The sequence below is a fragment of the Mandrillus leucophaeus genome, unplaced genomic scaffold (assembly GCF_000951045.1).
Source record: "Mandrillus leucophaeus isolate KB7577 unplaced genomic scaffold, Mleu.le_1.0 Scaffold20, whole genome shotgun sequence".
NCBI classification, from domain to species: domain Eukaryota; kingdom Metazoa; phylum Chordata; class Mammalia; order Primates; family Cercopithecidae; genus Mandrillus; species Mandrillus leucophaeus.
This window is the reverse complement of record NW_012102032.1, coordinates 3,389,288-3,404,500: the sequence shown is the minus strand read 5'-3', so window position 1 is coordinate 3,404,500 and position 15,213 is coordinate 3,389,288. Positions and strand designations below refer to the sequence as shown.

The 15,213-nt window shown below is 44.7% G+C and overlaps 2 protein-coding genes and 1 pseudogene across 4 annotated transcripts in view; 1 reads left to right on the top strand and 2 right to left on the bottom strand.

Moving 5' to 3' along the window:
* LOC105539079 overlaps positions 1-10,972 on the bottom strand; it is a 31,365-nt pseudogene extending 20,393 nt beyond the window's left edge.
* The window catches only part of TEX14 (testis expressed 14), a 161,482-nt gene extending 150,479 nt beyond the window's left edge, over positions 1-11,003 (bottom strand). For all 3 annotated transcript variants that reach the window (XM_011979186.1, XM_011979187.1, XM_011979188.1), the window contains exon 1: positions 10,887-11,003. The gene's annotated coding sequence lies outside the window, so the exon portion shown is untranslated. The remainder of the gene's footprint in view (positions 1-10,886) is intronic.
* Positions 11,004-11,096: 93 nt separating this feature from the next.
* The window catches only part of RAD51C (RAD51 paralog C), a 44,247-nt gene continuing 40,130 nt past the window's right edge, over positions 11,097-15,213 (top strand). Inside the window, exons 1-2 of the mRNA XM_011979185.1 lie at positions 11,097-11,734; positions 13,877-14,135. Coding sequence (XP_011834575.1) covers positions 11,617-11,734; positions 13,877-14,135 — 377 coding nt within the window. The 5' untranslated portion in view covers positions 11,097-11,616. The remainder of the gene's footprint in view (positions 11,735-13,876; positions 14,136-15,213) is intronic.

The window sequence follows — 15,213 nt, the reverse complement described above, 5'->3', positions numbered from 1 at the left end:
ATGATAAATAAATAAAAATCTTGCTAAACAAGCAACAACTGAGAACACAGAGGTGTCTTAGATGGGGAGAAAAATAATATTGGGACAAGGAGGTAGGGGATTCTGTGATGCAAGCAGACACGTGTTCTCAAGTCTGATGTTCTGACAGTCTATCAATTTTTATATACATTTCAAAGAAGTATTATGTAATATATATATGTACACATATATGTATATGTATGCTCTATAAATGATGAACATTTTGTTTTGTGAAATAAAACACACTTTGAAATCTGGTTGGAGGGCTGGTCGTGGTGGCTCACACCTGTAATCCCAGTACTGTGGGAGGCCGAGGCAGGTGGATCATTTGAGGCCAGGAGTTCAAGACTAGCCTGGCAAACATGGTGAAACTCTGTCTCTACTAAAAACACAAAAATATCTGGTGGTGCGCGTCTGTCATCCTAGCTACTCAGGAGGCTGAGGCAAGAGAATCGCTTGAACCCGGGAGGCAGAGGTTGCAGTGAGCGAAGATCATGCCATCGAACGCCAACCTGGGTGATAGCGGGAAACTCTTGTCTCAAACAGAAAAGCAAAAAGAAATCTGGTGGAACAACTCATGTAAGGGAAAAGGTGATGTATGTGAACTATACTGCTGTTACCACCAAACAGTTCTTAAACAACCAAAATGCCAGTTTCAGAATATTTGTGACTAGCAGTGCCTTCTTCAGGCTATTGTACAGTGGCACCATCACAGCTTACTGCAGCCTTGATCCCCAAGGGTCAAGTGATCCTCCCACCTGAGCCTCCTGAGTAGCTGGGACTGCAGACACACACTACCATGTCTGGCTAATTTTTGTACTTTTTGTAGAGAGGGAGTTTCACCATGTTGCCCAGACCAGGCTCAAACTCCTGGGCTCAAGCAGTCGACCCATCTCTGCCTCCCAAACAGGTGGGATGAGAGGCATGGAACCACCATGCCCAGGCCACGGAGTCTTTCTTTCTTTCTTTCTTTTTTTTCTGAGACAGGGTCTTGCTGTGTCGTCTATAGAGTGCAGTGGCACCATCTTGGCTCACTGCAACATCTGCCTCCCGGGTTCAAACAGTTCTCCTGCCTCAGCCTCCTGAGTAGCTGGGATTACAAGTATGTGCCACGATGCCCAGCTAGTTTTTATATTTTTGGTAGAGACGGGTTTTTGCCACATTGGCGAGGCTGGTCTTGAACTCCTGACCTCAAATGATCCACCTGCCTCAGCCTCCCAAAGTACTGGGATTACAGGTGTGAGCCACCGCGACCACTCCTCCAACCAGATTTCAAAGTGTGTTTTATTTCACAAAACAAAATGTTGATAATTTATAGGCCCACCTCAGCCTCCCAAAGTGCCGGGATTACAGGCGTGAGCCACCATGCCCGGCTGCCCAGCCTATAGAGTCTTAAGTGGCCCGTGAATCCTCACAAGTCCCAGTTTCAATATTTCACAAAAATTTCACTGTTACTGGCCTAGTTATCAAAATATCTGTTCAGGGGAGTCAGCCTTAGGCAAAAAGATGTCTGTCCTCCACTGTCTTGTAACTCTAAGCAAGTTACAAAAAATGCTACTGTTATAATCCTCACAGAGGGCCTGCATACCATAATACCCTTTGAGAAGAGCCACATTTCTTTGATTAGAAAAAAATGAGGAGCTGGGTGTGGTAGCTCACACCTATAATCCCAGTACTTTGAGAGGCCAAGTTTGCAGCTTGCCGAGATCACACCATTGCACTCCAGCCTGGGCGACAGGGCGAGACTCCGTCTCAAAAAAAAGAAAAAAAAAAGACAAAAATGAGGAAAGGCTGAGCACGGTGGCTTATGCCTGTAATCCCAGCACTTTGGGAGGCTGAGGCTGCTGGATCACTTGAGGTCAGGAGTTCAAGACCAGCCTGGACAACATAGCGGAACCCCATCTCTACTAAAGATATAAAAATTAGCCAGGCATGGTGGCACATGTCTGTAATCCCAGCTACTGGGGAGGCTGAGGCAGGAGAATTGCTTGAACCTGGGAGGTGGAGGTTGCAGTGAGCTGAGATCATGCCACTGCACTCCAGCCTGGGCAACAGAGCAAGACTCTGGCTCAAAAAAAAAAAAGAGAGACACTTGGCCGTGTGGAGTGGCTCCCGCCTGTAATCCCAGCACTTTGGGAAGCCGAAGCAGGCAGATCACGAGGTCAAGAGATTGAGACTATCCTGGCCAACATGGTGAAACCCCATGTCTCTACTAAAAATACAAAAATTAGCCGGGTATAGTGGCTCATGCCTGTAATCCCAGCTACTCAGGAGGCTGAGGCAGGAGAATTGCTTGAACCTGGAAGGCAGAGGTTGCAGTGAGCTGAGATCATGCCACTGCACTCCAGCCTGGGCAACAGAGCAAGACTCTGGCTCAAAAAAAAAAAAGAGAGACACTTGGCCGTGTGGAGTGGCTCCCGCCTGTAATCCCAGCACTTTGGGAAGCCGAAGCAGGCAGATCACGAGGTCAAGAGATTGAGACTATCCTGGCCAACATGGTGAAACCCCATCTCTACTAAAAATACAAAAATTAGTTGGACGTGGTGGCGCATCCCTGTCATCCCAGCTACTCAGGAGGCTGAGGCAGGAGAACTGCTTGAAGCCGGGAGGTGGAGGCTGCAGTGAGCCGAGATGGCACCACTGCACTTCAGCCTGGTGACAGAGCAAGACTCCGTCTCCAAAAAAAAAAAAAAAAAAAAAATTAAATAAATGAGACACAATTACTCAAGAGGTTTTATTCCAGGACTATAGGACCTACATATATAAAAGTATATGATAAGGGTAGCATTTCATATAGATAGGGAAGGAACTGATTATTTCAAAGACTGCTCCAAAAATTAGGTCACAACTGGAAAGAAAAAAAAAATGCTTCTGCTGGGCATGGTGGCAAAGGTGGGTGGATCACCTGAGGTCAGGAGCATGAGACCAGCCTGAGCAATATGATGAAATCCTGTCTACTAAAAATACAAAAATTACCTAGGCCTGGTGGTAGGTGCCTGTAATCCCAGCTACCCAGGAGGCTGATACAGGAGAATCGCTTGAACACGGGAGGTAGAGGTTGGAGTGAACTGAGATCACACCATTGCACTCCAGCGTGGGCAACAAGAGTGCAACTCGGTCTGAAAAAAAAAAAAATTGCTTCCATATTAGCCAGGCATGGTGACACAGGCCTGGAATCCCAGCTACTCTGGAGGCTGAGGCAGAAGAATCACTTGAACCAGGGAGGCAATGGTGGCAGTGAGCAGAGATCGTGCCATTGCACTCAAGCCTGGGCGACAGAGTGAGACCCTGTCTCAAAAATAAATAAATAAATAAAAAGTTTCCTTCCTCCTACCATTTATTTTTTTAAAAATCATATAGATTAATAGGGGGGCAGAGGTGAGCAGATCACCTGAGGTCAGGAGTTCGAGACCAGCCTGGCCAATATGACAAAACCCTGTCTCTACTAAAAATACAAAAATAAGCTGGTGTCTCACGCCTGTAATCTCAGCTACTCAAGAGGCTGTGGCATGAGAATTGCTTGAACCCTCAAGACAGAGGTTGCAGCAAGCAGAAATCATGCCTAGGTGACAGAGCAAAACTCAGTCTAAAAAAAAAATCATATAAATTAAAATATTCAAATGTTGAAGGAATAGGTCGTTAGAAAATAAAATAAAAAAATAAAAAAGATTCACATGTAGATCTAAACCATATGTAGAAATAATACAAATGAAAAATCCATTTATAATTTTGTATAGGCCTTCTAAACATGTTACCAAAGTCAGAATACAAAAATTGAATACTTTAGATTTGGCCTAGTTTTGAAGGACCTGTTTTGAAGCACTTTGGGAGGCCAAGGTGGGTGGATCACTTGAGGTCAGGAGTTCAAGACTAGACTAGCCAAAACGACAAAACCATGTCTCTACTAAAAATACAAAAATTAGCCAGGCGTGGTGGCAGGCGCCTGTAATCCCAGCTACTTGGGAGGCTGAGGCAGGAGAATCGCTTGAGCCTGGGAGGCGGAGATTGCAGTGAGCCGAGATCGCACCACTGCACTCCAGCCTGGGCAACAGAGCAAGATTCGGTGTCAAAAAAAAAAAAAAAAAAAGGAATTTCAGATTTGACAGATAAATAGTTAATTAGGTGAAGGAGGGAGAGGTAATATTATAGACATCTGCAAACACTGTTGAAGGATGAGGCCTAGCATACACAAGGAACTAAGAAAAGGGCAAAGTAGCAGGAGTATAGGAAGCAAATGGGAGAGAGGAAAAGGAAGAAGCTAAAGAGGAAAAACAGGGGCCAAAACATGCAAGGCTTTTTTTAAGCCTTATTAGGAAATTTGGTCTTTATCCTAAGAGCAAAATAAGATGCGGTGCGGTGCCTCATGCCTGTAATCCCAGCACTTTGGGAGGCTGAGGTGGGTGGATCACCTGAGGTCAGGAGTTCAAGATCAGGCTGACCAACATGGGGAAACACTGTCTCTACTAAAAAAAATACAAAAATTAGCTGGGTGTGGTGGTGTGCACCTGTAATCCCAGCTACTCAGTAGGCTGAGGCAGGACAATCACTTGAACCTGGGAGGTCGAGGTTGCAGTGAGCTGAGGTCACACCACTGCACTCCTGCCTGGGTGACAGGGCAAGACTCCGTCTCAAAAAAAAAAAAGAGCAAAATAAGGAGTGACATAACTGAAATGTACTGTAAAAAGATCATGCCAGGACGACCATGGTGTCTTGCACCTGTAATCCCAGAACTTTGGGAGGCTGAGGCAGGAGGATGACTTGTAAAACCAGTCTGGGCAATACCTTGTCTTTACAAAAAATTTTAAAAATTAGCTAGGCACAGTGGCATGTGCCTGTTAGTCTCAGCTTCTTAGGAGGCAAAGGCAGAAGTACCTCTTCCTTGAGCCCAGGAGTTAAAGGTTGCAATGAGATATGATCATGCCACTGCACTCCATGACTGGAGTGCAGCGAACATGCAGAGTGAAAGGGAAGGAGGTGTCAAGGATGATTCTAGGTTTATGGTTTATGCAGATGGAAGGATGGATATGTGGTTCATGGAGGCAGGAAATGCAGGAAGAGGGCAAGGTTCTGGGAGTGGGGTGAAGATAATGAGTTAGATTTAAGATAGGCTGAGTTGCAGGAGACTTTGAATTGTCCAGTAGGCAATTAGATTTTTGTATCTAGAGGACAGAGGGTCAGGGCTAGAAATACAAATTTGAGAGTCATTGCCATGCCCAGGTTATGGAGGATGTGCTTGCAAAAGAAACAGAAAAGCCCAACATGTAGAAAAGAAATCAGAAGTGTGGCATTACAAAAGCCAACTAAGAAGAATGTTTCAAGGAGTCTATGGACAACAAATACATATTGTGCTTCTATTATGTATAAGGTCTTGTAAAATTGATACTGCTACTATATATGGCTGAGGCCTTAAAGAAGGAAGCTTTATCATAACCACCTCTAAAGCTATGCCTTGATTCGGAGGTTTTTTTTTTTTTTCCCCCTCAGTCTGAACAACATTCACTTCTTTCTCCTATTCCCAAATCTACTTGAACAAGAAAGGTTACCTTTTCTTTTGAGATGCAGTCTCGCTTAATCACCCAGACTAGAGTGCAGTGGCGGAATTTCAGCTCACAGCAACCTCCATCTCTGGGGTTCAAGAGATTCTCCTGCCTTAACCTCCTGAGTAGCTGGGATTACAGACGCCCGCCACCACACCTGTAGGGAGCTGAAGGTCCGTGGGATGTGACCAACTCAGCATTCCACTGGAGGCTCTATGATCAAACAGCAAACTGTTAATCATGAATGCAGGATGTGAACAAACTCATGACTGCTCCTGCTGACAGAAGATTTGCTGGAAGCAATCACTCCCTGGCACTGAGGTTATCTACTGCAACATCTAGAGAATACGTCTTGCAAGCCTACTCCGGACTGAGCAGCTGACCCCTTCTTCCACCCGCCTTCTCACTATCTCTTTTACCTAATAAATACAGAGGGCTGTGTAAAGCTCAGGGCCCTTGTCCACTAGAGGCAAGGTGCCCCCGACCCCTTCTTCCAAATATACTCTTTTGTCTCTTGTCTTTTATTCCCACATTCGCCCTCCTTTATTCAGCCCATAGGTCCGTGTGGGTTACATAGTGGTGCCCTGATCAGCGACACAATCAGGTGCTCTACACACACCCGCCTAAGTTTTGTATTTTCAGTACAGACAGGGTTTCACCATGTTGGCCAGGCTGGTCTTGAACTTCTGACCTCAAGTGATCCACCCACCTAAGCCTCCCAAAACGCTGGGATTACAGACGTGTGCCACTGCGCCCCACCGTGGTTACCATTTTTTAAAGTTCTATGTTCTTAGGCTAAAAAAAAATAAACTTCTCCCCAGCTATAACAAAAGTATTCATATTATTCCTCTCCTACATCTCCAGAAACAGCCCAGTCAACCTGAAAATGTCTTGTTATTGGAATACTCTGGCAGGTTAACTATAGATATTAGCAGCAATAGCTCCTTCCTACCCTTAGAATTACATCAAGATAGCTACACAAGTCAGAAATGCAACATGCCAGAAATAATAAAGATCCTGACAGATTATAAGCTCCACGAGGGCAGAGAATCTGTCCTGTTTACCCTGTCATCTGGCACAAAACTAGCAATTAATAAGTATTTAATCTTGTTTTAGTGATCCAATCTTCAGAGTGCTAATCCTGAATGGAGACCCCAGTCATAGGACTACTGTGGATCAAGTCAAAGAAAATAAAATATATAAAAGTACTCTACTTCGGCACTTTTACAATTGTAGACTTTGTTTTGTTCTGTTTTTGAGACTGAGTTTTCCTCTTGTTGCCCAGGCTGGAATACAGTGTCGTGATATCAGCTCACTGCGATCTCTGCCTCTCACGTTCCAGTGATTCTCCTGCTTCAGCCTTCCGAATAGCTGGGATTATAGGCACCCTCCACCACCCTCAGTTAATCTTGTGTTTTTAGTACAGATGGGGTTTTACCACATCGCCCAGGCTGGTCTTGAACTCCTGACCTCAAGTGATCTGCCGGCCTCAGCCTCTTAAAGTACTGGGATTATAGGTGTGAGCCACTGTGTCTGGCCTAATTGTAAACATTTTTTAAAAACGTCTTAGCATTAGCATTCTGCTGAGCTAGGTATTCTATAAGGATTTATTCCAACTGAATATGCGCATTAGAATACTGTAAAAACTAAGAAACAGACTCAGATTATGTACCTTTTTTTGTGATAAGTACTGTATATGTGTTAATTTAATCTTGACCAAACCCCAGGAAATAATACTTTCTACTTGCAGTTGAGGAGACTGAGTAACTTGCTGAAGGTCACATGGTTGGTAACTTCCAAACACGTGATACAAATCCAAATCTGTATGACTCCGTAGCCCATGCTGGTTTGCCCACAGGAATGTCTCTCAAATTTTTTTATGAGGTAACCTCAAGTTGCAAGAAAAACCAAAACATATTCCCAGGGGGGTTTGGGAGATTACTGAAGTATCCAGTTTAAGCCTGATGTGTCTCTGAGCTCATACTTTTCTCTTAAATTTTATTTTTATTTATTTATTTATTTATTTATTTTTGAGACGGAGTCTAGCTCTGTCGCCCAGACTGGAGTGTGGTGGCGCAATCTCAGCTTACTGCAACCTCCGCCTCCCGGGTTCAAGTGATTCTCCTGCCTCAACCTCCCGAGTAGCTGGGACTACAGGCACATGCTACCACACCCAGCTAATTTTTTATATTTTTTAGTAGAGATGGGGTTTCACTGTGTTAGCCAGGATGGTCTCGATCTCCCAATCTCGTGATCCACCCACCTCGGCCTCCCAAAGTGCTGGGATTACAGGCGTGAGCTACTGCACCCGGCTTAAATTTTATTTTTATATTTGCATTTTACTCCCACATTTATTTATATATGTATATTTTATTTATTTTTTTTGAGATGGAGTCTCGCTCTGTCACCCAGGCTGCAGTGCAGTGGCGTGATCTCGACTCACTGCAAGCTCTGCCTCCCAGGTTCACGCCATTCTCCTGCCTCAGCCTCCCAAATAGCTGGGACCACAGGTGCCCACCACCACGCCAAGCTAATTTTTTGTATTTTTAGTAGAGATGGGGTTTCACCGTGTTAGCCAGGATGGTATCAGTCTCCTGACTTCGTGATCCACCCACCTCAACCTCCCAAAGTGCTGGGATTACAGGCGTGAGCCACTGTGCCTGGCCAATTTATTTATTTTTAGAAGGACTCTCTCTCTGTTGCCAGGCTGGAGTGCAGTGGCCCGATCTCAGCTAACTGCAACCTCCACCTCCCGGGTTCAAGCTATTCTCCTGCCTCAGCCTCCTGAGTAGCTGGGACTACAGGCACGCGTCAGCTAATTTCTGTGTTTTTAGTAGACAAACGGTTTCACTATGTTGGCCAGGATGGTCTTGATCTCTTGACCTCATGATCCACCCACCTCAGCCTCCCAAAGTGCTAGGATTACAGGAGTGAGCCACCGTGCCCGGCCTACCCCACATTTTATTAATGTTTATTTTCTTTTTCAAAATTTTTAATGATTTATCCATACTACACAGACGTAATGTTTGCTTAATATAAACCATTTCAAATGACTTACCAGGTAAATCATTTAACTCTTCCCTCCCTGAAATATTTTTTTGAGAAAAGTGATAATATAAGAAGGTGCACCTTCCATATTTATCCCATAGCTTTGTTTAGTTCCTAGTGCCTGGCTTCAAAAACCTGGATCCCAGTTTGAAAGCATGACTACAAAGCAAATTGCATTAAAGACCTCTTAAGAATGATGATGAAAATTATTATTATAGGCAAGGGCCAGAAGATTTTTGCTTTTTTGAGACTGAGTCTCACTCTATCACCTAGGCTGGAGTGCAGTGGCGTGATCTAGGCTCACTGCAAGCTCCGCCTCCTGGGTTCAGGCCATTCTCTTGCCTCAGCCTCCCAAGTAGCTGGGACTACCAGTGCCCGCCACCATGCCCGGCTAATTTTTTCTATTTTTAGTAGAGATGGGGTTTCACCATGTTAGCCAGGATGGTCTTGATCTCCTGACCTTATGATCCACAAAAGATATTAACAGCACTTAATTGTATAGCTATAGAGTTGAGTGTGTTTTTGTTTTGTTTTGTTTTTGAGATGGAATCTCACTGTCACCCAGATTGGAGTGGAGTTATGCGATCTCAGCTCACTGCAACCTCGGCCTCCCAGGCTCAATCGGTTCTCCCACCTCAGCCTCCCAAGTAGCTGGGACTAGAGGCATGCACCACCATGCTGGCTAATTTTTGTATTTTTTATAGAGATGGGGTTTTGCCCTGTTGCTCAGGCTCATCTCAAACTCCTGAGATCAAGCGATCTGCCCTCCTAGGCCTCCCAAAGTGCTTGGATTCCAGGCTTAAGCCACTGTGCCAGGCCAGAGTAGTTCTGAACTTTCCACTGTCAATGAAAGAAATTCTAAACACGACCGATTCCACTGAGTTTGACCAAACTAACTGAAGACTTATTGTTGAATGTGGTAATACCATGTTTTTTCTCAACCCGAGAATCTGGGTGGTTTATAAGCATAAGCGTGAATTCTCCCTGAGGATAGTATTTATGTGCTGAGTGCTCAAATATAGACCATATTAGAAGTTAAGCAATGGGTTGAGTGGCCAACCAGATTTTGGTCAGTCCTACAAGACTTACTCTGACCTACCAAATGGGGTATAAATGCTTCTTGTATTCTCCCCACCAGTAGGGACTCAAAATTTTAATAGCTCAGGGTAGTAAAACGGATGCTAGGTTTGAATCTTGGCTTTAAGAAAACCGTGCTGAGGTGTTTTGTTTGAGAGAGGGTCTCACTCCGTCACCCAGGCTGGAGTGCAGTGGTGCGATCATGGCTCACTCCCAGGCCAAAGGGATCCTCCCACCTCAGACCCCTGAGTAGCTGGGACCACCAGTACATGCTAGCATGCCTGGCTAATTTTTTGTACTTTTGGTAGAGACGGTGTTTAGCCATGTTGTTGAGGCTGGTCTCAAACTCATGAACTCAAGGTGATCCACCCGCCTCGACCTCCCAAAGTGCTGGGATTACAGGCATGAGCCACTGCGCCCGGCCAGCTTTCTTTCATCAGAATTGATATCAAACTATATGCTGAGCTTCTATGTCCTTATCTTCCTTTTGGCATGGCTATGCCCATTTGAAATGTGTGGGATTTGCTAAAGTGCTCAACATACGTTGTTTCCTTTTTTAGATGTAAGTATGTAGAGGACTCTGATTTGCAATATTTAGAAAGTTTCTCTAAGCTAGGAAGAAAAGTCAAGACTAAGAATCATCGCCAACAGGGCCGGGCGCGGTGGCTCACGCCTGTACTCCCAGCACTTTGGGAGGTCGAGGCAGGCAGATCACGAGGTCAGGAGTTCAAGATCAGCCTGGCCAACATGGTGAAACCTCTTCTCTAATAATAATACAAAAATTATCCGGGCATGGTGGCATGCACCTGTAATCCCAGGTACTCGAAAGGCTGAGGCAGGAGACTCACTTGAACCCGGGGGGCAAAAGTTGCAGTGAGTTGAGACAGCGCCACTGCACTCCAGCATGGGCAACACAGTGAGACTCTGTCTCAAAAAAAAAAAAAAAAAAAAAAAAAAATCATCGCCAATAGGTAGGAAATAAGTTACCCCCTGCTAAATAAGTTACACTCACTGAGACAAGGAAAGATCTCATAAACCACCTTCTAAACTGCTTCCTTTCCTCCCCAAAGTTCTGTAATTTTGAAGTGGCCACTACCACAGTTTGAACGCCCCTTCCCAACTCTGTACCACAAAAGGAGCTCTTGTGTAGCCCAGCTCCTCCCTCTCAGGACCCCAGACCTACTAATAGGGACGTTAGTTGCTTACTTTTCCAGATACTGCTTAAGTTAGGCAGGCCATGAAGAAATAACGGTCTCAGAAACCCCCATGCTAGACATTCGACTCCCGGGTAGGTGTGGGTGGGTGCGCGGAATGGGGAGCGATCCCTCCCAACGGCCGTTGGGGGCTGGCCCACAATCCCTCGCGAGAGCGGGAAAAGCAATGGCGCGGAGGCGGGGGGGCGGGGGTCACAAAAGGGGGACGGTCAGCGGGAAGAGCCAAGAGACTGCAACTCTACAATGAGGACGCAGATTACTCCTAATTCCCTGAGCTTTTCACACCAAAATAATGGAAACTGGCCAGTGTGTGCTCGTTACACTCACTACTCCCACTCGAGATCATTCCTATTAGTAACTCTGAGGCTTCACCTAACAGGCCACAGTGGAGGCAAGGAAATGTTGTGTGGAGAACCCACTGGGCCTGGCTGTCCATCCTATGGTCTCCGTCCATCGTTTTACAGTCAGGGTGTACATTTGATGGGGAATCTCTAAATGGGACTTTGGGGAATCATAACGGAATAGTGCACAAGTGTGAAAATTTACAAGCCTGCGCAGAGCTGCAAGGCCCAGAGCCGCGTGCAGCCAGGCCACAGAGCCGGCCCCTTCCGCTTTACGTCTGACGTCACGCCGCACGCCCTTGCGAGGGCGTGCGCAGTTTGGCTGCTCCAGGGTTGGTCCCTGAGCTCGCGCGACTGTGCGGCAAGACGTTTGGCTTTAAAATGCAGCGGGATTTGGTGAGTTTCCCGCTGTCTCCAGCGGTGCGGGTGAAGCTGGTGTCTGCGGGTTTCCAGACTGCTGAGGAACTCCTAGAGGTGAAACCCTCCGAGCTTAGCAAAGGTAACGACTCCTGATGGCAAGCTGAGGCACACCGGCCGCCGTCAGCGCCGCCTCAGTCTTCGCTCTCTCGCCTCGGGCTTCAGCCCAGTCTCCGTTAGCTTCTGCTGCCTCCCACGTCCGCGTTTACAACGTGAAACAGCTACTTGACTCCACTTACAAGTTGTCTGAATGGTTAGGAGAACTGTGGTCGTGAAAACATTTACTAATTGCGTTTCCTCTGGCAATGCCTGCTGAATGCTTTAAGGATTGTCTCATTTAACCCTCAACCTGCTTACGTAGATTATTTTATTCAGTATATGGATGAGAGAACTGGTATCTTGCGGAGGTTAGGTAACTGTTCATGCTAAGTGGGTTAGGAAATGGTGGAGTCAGAATTGGTTGTCTAATTTTTGCTGTTCCAAGATCCAAGGGGTAAGGGTTAAATTTCAGAAATGCAGGATTTGTGTAGGACTAGAGACACTAAGAATGGGAAAGGGAGTAGAATCCCCGGAATCTTGAGGAAGCGGTAGAAGGAATATTCTCCTTTTGCGTAATTCACTGAAACACCCAAAACCTCATATTCCAGAGCACTGCAGATGGGAACCACTGCATCCCGAGGTATACAAATATGAAGCTGGCGTGGTCACTCGTGCACATTACACTATGACATGTCCAGACCTGTGCTATTCACTGAAGAAGATGGAACAGAATTTTAAATTACTGCCCTTAATGATGGAAAATACGGAGGTTTCGATTCACCTATAAAGAATAAGTCTTGTAGACCCAATCTTAACTGTTTAAGTCATACCGCACGCAGGCTGTGTCCCCCAAAATTTGATGGGCTCTTTTTTCTTCAAGTTGGTTTTTCAAAGAAGAAATATGAGACTCTGAATAATAATAATCACTGACAACTGTTGACCATTTTAGACAGCCTTGATATTCTACCAAGCTTTTTACATGTATCGTCTCATTCCCATTTTATAGAAGAAAAAAATCTGAGCAAAAAAGAAAAAGTGAAGTAACTTGCCCAAAGTCACGCAGTAAGTGGTGCCAGGATTTACAAACCCAGGCAATCTGATTCCAGCATTCAGGCTCTTGAACTGGATAGGATTTTCATTTCCTAAATGCTGTCATCACCATTGTCTTTTATTAGCCCCGTATTTATGGCTCATATTCTTACCAGATCAAGCACTGATAAACTGATACGTGATGTCATCCTCACCATTATTTCTTTACCAGCTTGTTTTGTAATTGCCATATTCTCTTCTCAGGCCATACTGTCAGATGGGTGAAATTGTGTAGTCGAGGACGCATAAATGTATTCTTTAAAATGCTTATGCATTGGATATTCTCATTAGTTTGGAGTGATACATGAATTTTTTACATCAGTTATTTCCATGAAAAGTTTTTATTATAAATAATATATGCATATTTGCTTCTTAAAGTTGTACCTTGTTGTAGGCAGTTAAAAAATCTGTTTTCATTCTCATCTGAAAAATAATTTGTATACCTTATGAGAGCAAGATAATTATGGCTTCATAAGACCAAAAGAGATAGTAAAAGTGTGGTAATAGTGAGTACATTTTTATTTCTGCTTCCTGAGACACTTGTAGGTACTCAGAAATGCTTTAGTTGAATTGTTTCTGAGGTAATAGGTAATTCTTTATGTGATGACTAAGGCAACAAATGCCTTTATTAAGCTGAATTTTTTTTTTTTTTTTGAACCGAAGTCTCACACTGTCATCCAGGCTGGAGTGCAATGGTGCGATCTCTGCTCACTGTAACCTCCACCTTCTGGGTTCAAGCAATTGTCCTGCCTCAGCCTCCCAAGTAGCTGGGATTATAATGCATGCCACCACACCCGGCTAATTTTTGTATGTTTAGTAGAGACGGGGTTTCACTATGTTGGCCAGGCTGGTCTTGAACTCCTGACCTCGGGTGATCCAGCTGACTCAGCCTCCTAAAGTACTGGGATTATAGGAATGAGCCACTGTGTCCGGCCAAACTGAAAAATTAAATGTTGATAGAATGTTGCATTTTTATGTTTCTCTACTCCTAGCATCACTCTTGTCTAAAAATTAAAATTAATGAAGACAAGCCATTATCATGTTACACTTTTAAATCTCTGAAATTAGGGTTCTTTTTTTCTTATTTTACTTTCAGAAGTTGGGATATCTAAAGCGGAAGCCTTAGAAACTCTGCAAATTATCAGAAGAGAATGTCTCACAAATAAACCAAGATATGCTGGTACATCTGAGTCAGGCAAGAAGTGTACAGCACTGGAACTTCTTGAGCAGGAGCATACCCAGGGCTTCATAATTACCTTTTGTTCAGCACTAGATGATATTCTTGGGGGTGGAGTACCCTTAATGAAAACAACAGAAATTTGTGGTGCACCAGGTGTTGGAAAAACACAATTATGGTAAAATAAAGTGTTCTCCTTTTAAGGGTGGGTTTAATAACATATTATGAAAGCAGTATTTTGTACTGTTGGTTTACAGTCAGGAAACCAAATAAGGTATATATGTGCTGTTAATTTTAAGTGTATATGTGCATTAAACAAAAATTAACTTACTATTTGTGTTACTTCAGTATCCCTTCTTGATAAATTGATGCAATTATTTTGATGTGAAAAAAATGTTTCTTTTGCAAATTGTAGTGCAGTCTTAAGGTTAAACGGTAAGTTTCTGCTTTATTCATTCCTGAGACGATATTTGAAAGTCAGATGTTTGAAAGTAGATTTATGGCTGGGGTAGTGGCTCATGCCTATAATCCCAGCACTTTGGGAGGCTGAGGCAGGAAGATTACTTGAGTCCAGGAGTCTGAGGCCCGTCTGGGCAGCATAGTGAGACCTCGACTCTACTAAAAATGAAAAATTAGCCAAGAGTGGTGTGCCTGTGGTCTTAGCTATTTGGGAGGCTGTGGCAAGAGGATTGCTTGAGCTGGGGAGGTCGAAACTGCAGTGAGCCTTGATCACATCACTGTCTGGGCAGCAGAGTGAGACCCTATCTCAAAAAAAAAAAGAGGCTGAGGGTGGTGGCTCACACCTGTAATCCCAGCACTTTGGGAGGCTGAGGCGGGTGGATCACCTGAGATCAGGAGTTCGAGACCAGCCTGGCCAACATGGCAAAACCCCGTCTCTACTAAAAATACAAAAAATTAGCCAGGCATGGTGGTGCACACCTGTAGTCTCAGCTGCTCGGGAGGCTGAGGCAGGAGAATTGCTTGAACCTAGGAGGCAGAGGTTGCAGTGAGCTGAGATCATGCCACTGTACTCCAACTTGGGTGACAGAGCAAGACTCTGTAAGTAGATTTATGTATAATAAGGAGCTCCATTTTGAGAGGCCTGGAAATAATTAAAATATCCTTAATCGGCCAGGCGTGGTGGCTCATGCCTGTAATCCTAGCACTTTGGGAGGCCGAGACAGGTGGATCACGAGGTCAGGAGATCGAGACCATCCTGGCTAACACGGTGAAACCCTGTCTCTACTAAAAAATAC